General features: G+C 52.8%; 1 protein-coding gene across 1 annotated transcript in view; it reads left to right on the forward strand.

Annotated features, from left to right (window-relative positions):
• Positions 1 to 2,391: 2,391 nt before the first annotated feature.
• Positions 2,392 to 11,827, forward strand: part of LOC138354867 (uncharacterized) — a 71,769-nt gene continuing 62,333 nt past the window's right edge. The window contains exon 1 of the mRNA XM_069309350.1: positions 2,392 to 2,449. Coding sequence (XP_069165451.1) covers positions 2,392 to 2,449 — 58 coding nt within the window. The remainder of the gene's footprint in view (positions 2,450 to 11,827) is intronic.

The following is an 11,827-nucleotide window of genomic DNA, read 5'->3' on the forward strand; positions in this document are numbered from 1 at the left end:
TGAGTGGGATATAAGGGAAGTCAAGATGGAAGCACCCTTGGGAATGAGTGATCACAGTGTATTGAACTTTGAGTACCTGGTAGAGCTAGGAATTATCCCCCCCCCCCCCCCCCCGAAAAAGAACTAGGAAACAAAAGGCTAGCATACCGAAAGGGAAATTATGAGGAGATAAGCAGTTTCCTAAGGGAAATACCTTGGGACACAGACCTCAGAGCTAAGTCTGTACAAGATATGATGGACTATGTCACCCAAAAGTGTCAGGAGGCAGTAAGCAGATAAATCCTGGCCCAAAAGGAAATATCCGAGAAGCAAAAGAAGAATCCATGGTATAATAGGGCATGTATGGAAGCAAAGAAACTGAACTAAAGGGCGTGGAGGAACTTCCGGAATAACAGAACACCAGAAAGCAGAGAGAGATACCAGAGAACCAGGAATGAGTATGTCAGGGTGAGAAGAGAAGCAGAGAAAAGTTATGAAAATGATATAGCAAACAAAGCCAAGACCGAACCAAAGCTACTCCACAGTCACATCAGAAGGAAAACCACAGTGAAAGAACAGGTATTGAAACTTCGAACAGGCGAGGACAGGTATACAGAGAATGACAAAGAGGTGTATGATGAACTCAACAAGAGGTTCCAAGAGGTCTTCACAACAGAACAAGGTGAGGTCACTGTGCTAGGAGAAAGGGAAGTAAACCAGGCGGCCTTGGAAGAGTTCGAAATTACGAAAGAGGAGGTCAAGAGACACCTGCTGGATCTGGATGTTAGAAAGGCTGTTGGTCCAGACGGGATTTCGCCATGGGTACTGAAAGAGTGTGCAGAGGCACTTTGCTTGCCACTCTCCATAGTGTATAGTAGGTCACTGGAAACGGGAGACCTACCAGAAATATTGAAGACGGCGAATGTGGTCCCAATATACAAAAAGGGAAAGGCGACAGGCAAGAGGCACTGAACTACAGGCCAATGTCCTTGACTTGTATACCATGCAAGGTGATGGAGAAGATTGTGAGAAAAAACCTGGTAGCACATCTAGAGAGAAGGGACTTCGTGACAAATCGCCAACATGGGTTCAGGGAGGGTAAATCTTGCCTGACTGGCTTAATAGAATTCTACGACCAGGTGACACAGATTAAACAAGAAAGAGAGGGCTGGGCGGACTGCATTTTCTTGGATTGTCGGAAAGCCTTTGACACAGTACCGCATAAGAGGCTGGTACATAAGCTGGAGAGACAGGCAGGTGTAGCTGGTAAGGTGCTCCAGTGGATAAGGGAGTACCTAAGCAATAGGAAGCAGAGAGTTACGGTGAGGAGTGAGACCTCCGATTGGCATGAAGTCTCCAGTGGAGTCCCACAGGTCTCTGTACTCGGTCCTATCTTGTTTCTGATATATGTAAATGATCTCCCGGAGGGTATAGATTCATTTCTCTCAATGTTTGCGGACGATGCCAAAATTATGAGAAGGATTAAGACAGAAGACGACTGTTTGATGCTTCAAGAAGACCTAGACAAACTGAAGGAATGGTCGAACAAATGGTTGTTAGAGTTTAACACAACCAAATGTAATATAACGAAGATAGGTGTAGGGAGCAGGAGGCCAAATACAAGGTATCATCTGTGAGAGGAAATTCTTCAGAAGTCAGAGAAAGAAAAAGACTTGGGAGTTGATATCACGCCAGATCTGTCTCCTGCAGCCCATATCAAGAGAAAACATCAGCGGCATATGCCAGGCTAGCCAACATACGAATGGCATTCAGAAACTTGTGTAAAGAATCATTCAGAATTTTGTATACCACATATGTAAGGCCAATCCTGGAGTATGCAGCCCCCAGCATGGAGTCCATATCTAGTCAAGGATAAGACTAAACTGGAAAAGGTTCAAAGGTTTGCCACCAGACTAGTACCCGAGCTGAGAGGTATGAGCTACGAGGAGAGACTACGGGAATTAAACCTCACTTCGCTATAAGACAGAAGAGTTAGGGGGACATGATCACCACATTCAAGATTCTCAAGGGAATTGATAGGGTAGATAAAGACAGGCTATTTAACATAAGGTGCACACGCACTAGGGGACACAGGTGGAAACAGAGCGCCCAAATGAGCCACAGAGATATTAGAAAGACCATTTTTAGTGTCAGAGTGGTTGACAAACTGGAATGCATTAGAAGGTGATGTGGTGGAGGCTGACTCCATACACAGTTTCAAGAATAGATATGATAGAGCCCAATAGGCTCAGGAATCTGTACACTTGTTGATTGACGGTTGAGAGGGGGGACCAAGGAGCTAGAGCTCAACCACCGCAAGCACAACTTGGTGAGTACAACTACGTGAGTACACACACAGAAACACACAAAGAGTGCACCAGAAGGTTTGACACACACTGTGTACCTCTACAGATGGTGAGAGCGGGTAAGCTGTACGTGCCGAAGAAACCGCCGCAGGGGATGAACATGAGTAAGTTGTTAGTTATGTTTATGGTGCAAGGTACTAACCCCCATGACCAGTTGCTGATAGTCTCTCCCACCAACATGGGCCCTCCCCCATGACCAGTTGCTGATAGTCTCTCCCACCAACATGGGCCCTCCCCCATGACCAGTTTCTGACATTCTCTCCCACCAACGTGGCCCTCCCCCATGACCAGTTGCTGATAGTCTCTCCCACCAATATGGCCCCTTCCCCATGACCAGTTACTGATAGTCTCTCCCACCAACATGGGCTCCTCCCCCATGACCAGTTACTGATAGTCTCTCCCACCATCATGGGCCCTCCCCCATGACCAGTTACTGATAGTCTCTCCCACCAACATGGGCTCCTCCCCCATGACCAGTTACTGATAGTCTCTCCCACCATCATGGGCCCTCCCCCATGACCAGTTGCTGATAGACTCTCCCACCAACATGGGCCTTCCCCATGACCAGTTACTGATAGTCTCTCCCACCAACATGGGTCCTCCCCCCATAAACAGTTGCTGACATTCTCTCCCACCAACATCGGCCCTCCCCCATGACCAGTTGCTGATAGTCTCTCCCACCAACATAGGCCCTCCCCAATGACCAGTTACTGATAGTCTCTCCCACCAACATGGGCCCTCCCCCATGATCAGTTGCTGACATTCTCTCCCACCAACATGGCCCTCCCCCATGACCAGTGGCTGAGATTCTCCTCCGCCAACATGGGCCCCTCCCCCATGACCAGTTGCTGAGATTCTCCTCCACCAACATGGCCCCTCCCCCATGACCAGTTACTGACATTCTCTCCCACCAACATGGCCCCTCCCTCATGAACAGTTGCTGACATTCTCTCGCACCAACATGGCCCTCCCCCATGACCAGTTGCTGACATTCTCTCCCACCAACATGGTCCCTCCCCCATGACCAGTTACTGATATTCTCTCCCACCAACATGGCCCTCCCCCATGACCAGTTGCTGACATTCTCTCCCACCAACATGGACCTCCCCCATGACCATTTGCTGACATTCTCCTCCACCAACATGGCCCTCCCCCATGACCAGTTACTGACATTCTCCTCCACCAACATGGCCCTCCCCCATGACCAGTTGCTGACATTCTCTCCCACTAACATGGCCCTACTATATGACCAGTTGCTGACATTCTCCTCCACCAACATGGCCCTCCCCTATGACCAGTTACTGACATTCTCTCCCACCAACATGGCCCTACTATATGACCAGTTGCTGACATTCTCCTCCACCAACATGGCCCTCGCCCATGACCATTTGCTGACATTCTCCTCCAACAACATGGGCTAATCGCCTATGACCAGTTGCTGACATTCTCTCCCACCAACATGGCCCCTCCTCCTTGACCAGTTGCTGACATTCTCTCCCATCAACATGGCCCCTCCCCCATGACCAGTTACTGACATTCTCTCCCATCAACATGGCCCTCCCCCATGAGCAGTTGCTGGCATTCTCCTCCACTAACATGGCCCTGCACTAACAGGAGGCCTCGTAGCCTGGTGGATAACACGCAGGATTCGAAAATCTGTGGCGCGGGTTCGATTCCCGCACGAGGCAGAAACAAATGGGCAAAGTTTCTTTCACCCTGAATGCCCCTGTTACCTAGCAGTAAATAGGTACCTGGGAGTTAGTCAGCTGTCACGGGCTGCTTCCTGGGGGTGGAGGCCTGGTCGAGGACCGGGCCGCGGGAACACTAAAGCCCCGAAATCATCTCAAGATAACCTCAAGATCTCAAGATAACCTCTCCCATGACCAGTTGCTGACATTCTCCTCCACCAACACGGCCCCTCCCCCATGACCAGTTGCTGACATTCTCCTCCACCAACATGGCCTTCCCCCATGACCAGTTGCTGACATTCTCTCCCACCAACATGGCCCTCCCCCATGACCAGTTGCTGACATTCTCTTCCACCAACATGGCCCTCGCCCATGACCAGTTGCTGACATACTCTCCCACCAACATGGCCCCTCCCCAATGACCAGTTGCTGACATTCTGTCCCACCAACATGGCCCTCCCCCATGACCAGTTACTGACATTCTCTTCCACCAACATGGCCTCTCCCCCATGACCAGTTGCTGACATTCTCTCCCACCAACATGGCCCCTCCTCCTTGACCAGTTGCTGACATTCTCTCCCACCAACATGGCCCTCCCCCATGACCAGTTGCTGATATTCTCTCCCACCAACATGGCCCTCGCCCATGACCAGATGCGTACATTCTCCTCCACCAACATGGCCCCTCCCCCATGACCAGTTGCTGACATACTCTCCCACCAAAATGGCCCCTCCCCCATGACCAGTAGCTGACGTTCTCTCCCACCAACATGGCCCCTCCTCCATGATCAGTTACTGATATTCTCTCCCACCAACATGGGCCACTGCTCCATGACCAGTTGATGACATTCTCTCCCATCAACATGGCCCCTCCTCCATGATCAGTTGCTGACATACTCTCACACCAACATGGCCCCTCCCCCATGACCAGTAGCTGACGTTCTCTCCCACCAACATGGCCCCTCCCCCATGACCAGTTGCTGACATTCTCTCCCACCAACATGGCCCTCGCCCATGACCAGTTGCTGACATTCTCCTCCACCAACATGGCCCCTGCCCCATGACCAGTTGCTGACATTCTCCTCCACCAACATGGCCCTCCCCCATGACCAGTTACTGACATTCTCTCCCACCAACATGGGCCCCTCCCCCGTGACCAGTTTCTGACATTCTTTCCAACCAACATAGCCCTCCCCCATGACCAGTTGCTGACATTCTCTCCAATCAACATGGCCCTCCCCCATGACCAGTTGCTGACATTCTCCTCCACCAACATGGCCCCTCGCCCATGACCAGTTGCTGACATACTCTCCCACCAACATGGCCCCTCCCCCATGACCAGTAGCTGACATTCTCTCCAACCAACATGGCCCCTCCTCCATGACCAGTTGCTGACATTCTCTCCCACCAACATGGCCCCTCCCTAATGACCAGTTGCTGACATTCTCTCCCACCAACATGGCCCTCCCCCAAGACCAGTTACTGACATTCTCTCCCACCAACATGGCCCTCCCCCATGACCAGTTACTGACATTCTCCTCCACCAACATGGCCCTCGCCCAAGACCAGTTGTTGACATTCTCTCCCACCAACATGGCCCTCCCCCATGACCAGTTACTGTTATTCTCTCGCACCAACATGGCCCTCCCCCATGACCAGTTGCTGACATTCTCTCCCACCAGCATGGTCTCCTCCCCCATGACCAGTTACTGTTAATCTCTCGCACCAACATGGCCCTTCCCCCATGACCAGTTGCTGACATTCTCTCCCACCAACATAGCCCTCGCCCAAGACCAGTTGCTGACATTCTCTCCCACCAACATGGCCCCTCCTCCATGACCAGTTGCTGACATTCTCCTCCACCAACATGGCCCTCCCCCATGACCAGTTGCTGACATTCTCCTCCACCAACATGGCCCTCGCCCATGACCAGTTGCTGACATTCTCCTCCACCAACATGGCCCTCGCCCATAACCAGTTGCTGACATTCTCCTCCACCAACATGGCCCCTCCCCCATGACCAGTTGCTGACATACTCTTCCACCAACATGGCCCTCCCCAATGACCAGTTGCTGACATTCTCTCCCACCAACATGGCCCCTCCCCCATGACCAGTTGCTGACATTCTCTCCCACCAACATGGGCCACTACTCCATGACCAGTTACTTACATTCTCTCCCACCAAAATGGCCCCTCCCTCATGACCAGTTACTGACATTCACTCCCACCAACATGGCCCTCCCCCATGACCAGTTACTGACATTCTCCTCCACCAACATGGCCCTCGCCCAAGACCAGTTGCTGACATTCTCTCCCACCAACATGGCCCTCCCCCATGACCAGTTACTGTTATTCTCTCGCACCAACATGGCCCTCCCCCATGACCAGTTTCTGACATTCTCTCCCACCAGCATGGTCCCCTCCCCCATGACTAGTTACTGTTATTCTCTCGCACCAACATGGCCCTCCCCCCATGACCAGTTGCTGACATTCTCTCCCACCAACATAGCCCTCGCCCAAGACCAGTTGCTGACATTCTCACCCACCAACATGGCCACTCTCCCACGACCAGTTACTGATATTCTCCCCCACCAACATGGCCACTCCCCCATGACCAGTTACTGACATTCTCTCCCACCAACATGGCCCCTCCCACAAGTTCAGTTGCTGACATACTCTCCCACCAACATGGCCCCTCCCCCATGACCAGTTACTGACATTCTCTCCCACCAACATGGCCCTCCCCCATGACCAGTTACTGACTTTCTCTCCCACCAACATGGCCCTCCCCCATGACCAGTTACTGACATTCACTCCCTCCAACATAGACCTCCTCCATGTAGAGTTACTGAAATTCTCTCCCACCAACATGGCCCTCCCCCATGCCCATTTGCTGACATTCTCCTCCACCAACATGGCCCTCACCCATCACGAGTTACTGACATTCTCTTCCATCAACATGGCCTCTCCCCCATGACCAGTTGCTGACATACTCTCCCACCATCATGGCCCCTCCTCCATGACAAGTTACTGACATTCTCTCCCACCAACATGGGCCCCTCCCCCATGACAAGTTACTGACATTCTCTCCCACCAACCTGGGCCCTTCCCCCATGACCAGTTACTGACATTCTCTCCCACCAACATGGGCCCTTCCCCCATGACAAATTACTGACATTCTCTCCCACCAACATGGCCCTCCCCCATGAGCAGTTGCTGACATTCTCCTCCACTAACATGGCTCTGCACTAACAGGGGGCCTCGTAGCCTGGTGGATAGCACGCAGGATTCGTAATTCTGTGGCGCGGGTTCGATTCCCGCACGAGGCAGAAACAAATGGGCAAAGTTTCTTTCACCCTGAATGCCCCTGTTACCTAGCAGTAAATAGGTACCTGGGAGTTAGTCAGCTGTCACGGGCTGCTTCCTGGGGGTGGAGGCCTGGTCGAGGACCGGGCCGCTGGGACACTAAATCCCCGAAATCATCTCAAGATAACCTCAAGATCTCAAGATAACCTCTCCCATGACCAGTTACTGACATTCTCCGCCAGCAACATGGCCCTCCCCCATGACCAGTTGCTGACATTCTCCTCCACCAACATGGGCTAATCGCCTATGACCAGTTGCTGACATTCTCTCCTACCAACATGGGCCCCTCCCCCATGACCAGTTACTGACATTCACTCCCTCCAACATGGACCTCCCCCATGTCCAGTTACTGAAATTCTCTCCCACCAACATGGCCCTCCCCCATGACCATTTGCTGACATTCTCCTCCACCAACATGGGCTAATCGCCTATGACCAGTTGCTGACATTCTCTCCTACCAACATGGGCCCCTCCCCCATGACCAGTTACTGACATTCACTCCCTCCAACATGGACCTCCCCCATGTCCAGTTACTGAAATTCTCTCCCACCAACATGGCCCCTCCTCCATGACCAGTTGCTGATATTCTCTCATACCAACATAGCCCTCCCCCATGAGCAGTTACTGACATTCTCCCCCACCAACATGGCCCCTCCCCCATTACCAATTACTGATATTCTCTCCCACAAACGTGGCCCTCCCCCATGACCAGTTACTGACATTCTCTCCCACCAACATGGCCCTCCCCCATGACATGTTACTGACATTCTCTCCCACCAACATGGCCCTCCCCCATGACCAGTTACTGACATTCTCTCCCACCAACATGGCCCTCCTCCATGACCAGTTACTGACATTCTCTCCCACCAACATAGCCACTCCCCCATGACCAGTTTCTGACATTCTCTCCCACCAACATGGGCCTACCACATGACCAGTTGCTGACATTCTCTCCTACCAACAAGAGCCCCTCCCCCATGACCAGTTTCTGACATTCTCTCCCACCAACATGGGCCCCTCCTCCATGACCAGTTACTGACATTCTCTCCAACCAACATGGCCCCTCCCTCATGACCAGTTGCTGACATTCTCTCCCACCAACATGGCCCTCCCCCATGAGCAGAGACTAACATTCTCTCCCACCAACATGGCCCCTCCCCCATGACCAGTTACTGATATTCTCTCCCACCAACATTACCCCTCCCCCATGACCAGTTACTGACATTCTCCTCCACCATCATGGCCCCTCCCCCATGACCAGTTGCTGACATTCTCTCCCACCAACATGGCCACTCCCTCATGACCAAATGCTGACATTCTCTCCCACCAACATGGCCCTCCCCCATGAGCAGAGACTAACATTCTCTCCCACCAACATGGCCCCTCCCTCATGACCAGTTGCTGACATTCTCTCCCACCAACATGGACCCTCCCTCATGACCAGTTGCTGACATTCTCTCCCACCAACATGGCCCTCCCCCATGAGCAGAGACTAACATTCTCTCCCACCAACATGGCCCCTCCCCCATGACCAGTTACTGATATTCTCTCCCACCAACATTACCCCTCCCCCATGACCAGTTACTGACATTCTCCTCCACCAACATGGCCCATCCCCCATGACCAGTTGCTGACATTCTCCTCCACCAACACGGCCCTCCCCCATGACCAGTTACTGACATTCACTCCCACCAACATGGACCTCCCCCATGTCCAGTTACTGAAATTCTCTCCCACCAACATGGCCCTCACCCATCACGAGTTACTGACATTCTCCTCCACCAACATGGCCTCTCCCCCATGAACAGTTGCTGACATTATCTCCCACCAACATGGCCCTCCCCCATGAATATTTGCTGACATTCTCTCCTACACCAACATGGCCCCTCCCCCATGACCAGTTACTGACATTCTTTCCCACCAACATGGCCCCTCCCCCATGACCAGTTACTGACATTCTTTCCCACCAACATGGCCCCTCCCCCATGACCAGTTACTGACATTTTCTCCCACCAACATGGGCCCCTCCTCCATGACCAGTTACTCACATTCTCTCCCACCAACAAGAACCCTTCCCCCATTACCAGTTGCTGACATTCTCCTCCACCAACATGGCCCTCCCCCATGACCAGTTGCTGACATTCTCCTCCACCAACATGGCCCTCCCCCATGACCAGTTGCTGACATTCTCCTCGACCAACATGGCCCTCCCCCATGACCAGTTGCTGACATTCTCCTCCACCAACATGGCCTAATCGCCTATGACCAGTTGCTGACATTCTCTCCCACCAACATGGGCCCCTCCCCCGTGACCAGTTTCTGACATTCTCTCCCACCAACATAGACCTCCCCCATGACCAGTTACTGACATTCTCTCCCACCAACATGGCCATCGCCCATGACCAGTTGCTGACATTCTCTCCCACCAACATGGCCCTTCCTCCATGACCAGTTGCTGACATTCTCTCCAATCAACATGGCCCTCCCCCATGACCAGTTGCTGACATTCTCCTCCACCAACATGGCCCTCGCCCATGACCAGTTGCTGACATTCTCCTCCACCAACATGGCCCCTCCCCCATGACCAGTAGCTGACATTCTCTCCCAACATGGCCCCTCCTCCATGATCAGTTACTGATATTCTCTCCCACCAACATGCCCCGTCCTCCATGACCAGTTGCTGACATTCTCTCCCATCAACATGGCCCTCCCCCATGACCAGTTGCTGACATTCTCTGCCACCACCATGGCCCTCGCCCATGACCTGTTGCTGACATTCTCCTCCACCAACATGGCCCCTTCCCCATGACCAGTTGCTGACATTCTCTCCGACCAACATGGGCCCTCCCCCATGACCAGTTCCTGACATTCTCTCCGACCAACATGGGCCCTCCCCCATGACCAGTTCCTGACATTCTCTCCGACCAACATGGGCCCTCCCCCATGACCAGTTCCTGACATTCTCTCCCACCAACCTGGCCCTCACCCATGACCAGTAACTGACATTCTCTCCCACCAACATGGCCCCTCACTCATGACCAGTTGCTGATATTCTCTCACACCAACATATCCCTCCCCCATGATCAGTTACTGATATTCTCTCCCACCAACATGGCCCCTCCCCCATTACCAGTTACTGACATTCTCTCCCACCAACATGATCCGTCCCCCATTACCAGTTACTGATATTCTCTCCCACCAACATGGCCCTCCCCCATGACCAGTTACTGACATTCTCTCCCACCAACATGGCCCCTCCCCCATTACCAGTTACTGATATTCTCTCCCACCAACATGGCCCTCCCCCATGACCAGTTACTGACATTCTCTCCCACCAACATGGCCCCTCCCCCATTACCAGTTACTGATATTCTCTCCCACCAACATGGCCCTCCCCCATGACCAGTTACTGACATTCTCTCCCTCCGACATGGCCCCTCCCCCATGACCAGTTATTGACATTCTCTCCCACCAGCATGGTCCCCTCCCCCATGACCAGTTACTGACATTCTCTCCCCCAAACATGGCCACTCCCCCATGACCAGTTACCGACATTATCTCCCACCAACATGGCCCTCCCCCATGACCAGTTGCTGACATTATCTCCCACCAACATGACCACTCCCCTATGACCAGTTACTCACATTCTCTCCCACCAACATGGCCCTCCCCAATGAGCAGTTGCTGACATTCTCTCCTACCAACAAGAACCCTTCCCCCATTACCAGTTTCTGACATTCTCTCCTACCAACATGGGCCCCTCCCCCATGACCAGTTGCTGACATTCTCTCACACCAACATGGCCCTACCCCATGACCAGTTGCTGACATTCTCCTCCACCAACATGGCTCCTCCCCCATGACCAGTTGCTGACATACTCTCCCACCAACATGGCCCCTCCCCCATGACCAGTTACTAACATTCTCTCCCACCAACATGGCCCCTCCTCCATGACCAGTTACTGACATTCTCTCCACACAACATGGCCCCTACCCCATGACCAGTTACTGATATTCACTCCCACCAACATGGACCTCCCCCATGACCAGTTGCTGACATTCTCTCCCACCAACATGGGCTTATCGCCTATGACCAGTTGCTGACATTCTCCTCCACCAACATGGCCCTCCCCCGTGACCAGTTTCTGACATTCTCTACTACCAACATGGCCCCTTCTCCATGATCAGTTACTGATATTCTCTCCCACCAACATGGGCCACTACTCCATGAGTAGTTGATGACATTCTCTCCCATCAACATGGCCCCTCCTTCATGATCAGTTACTGATATTCTCTCCCACCAACATGGCCCTCCCCCATGACCAGTTGCTGACATTCTCTCCCACCAACATGGCCCTCATCCATGACCAGTTGCTGACATTCTCCTCCACCAACATGGCCCCTCCCCCATGACCAGTTGCTGACATTCT

This window comes from Procambarus clarkii, chromosome 65 (assembly GCF_040958095.1).
Source record: "Procambarus clarkii isolate CNS0578487 chromosome 65, FALCON_Pclarkii_2.0, whole genome shotgun sequence".
NCBI classification, from domain to species: Eukaryota; Metazoa; Arthropoda; class Malacostraca; order Decapoda; family Cambaridae; genus Procambarus; species Procambarus clarkii.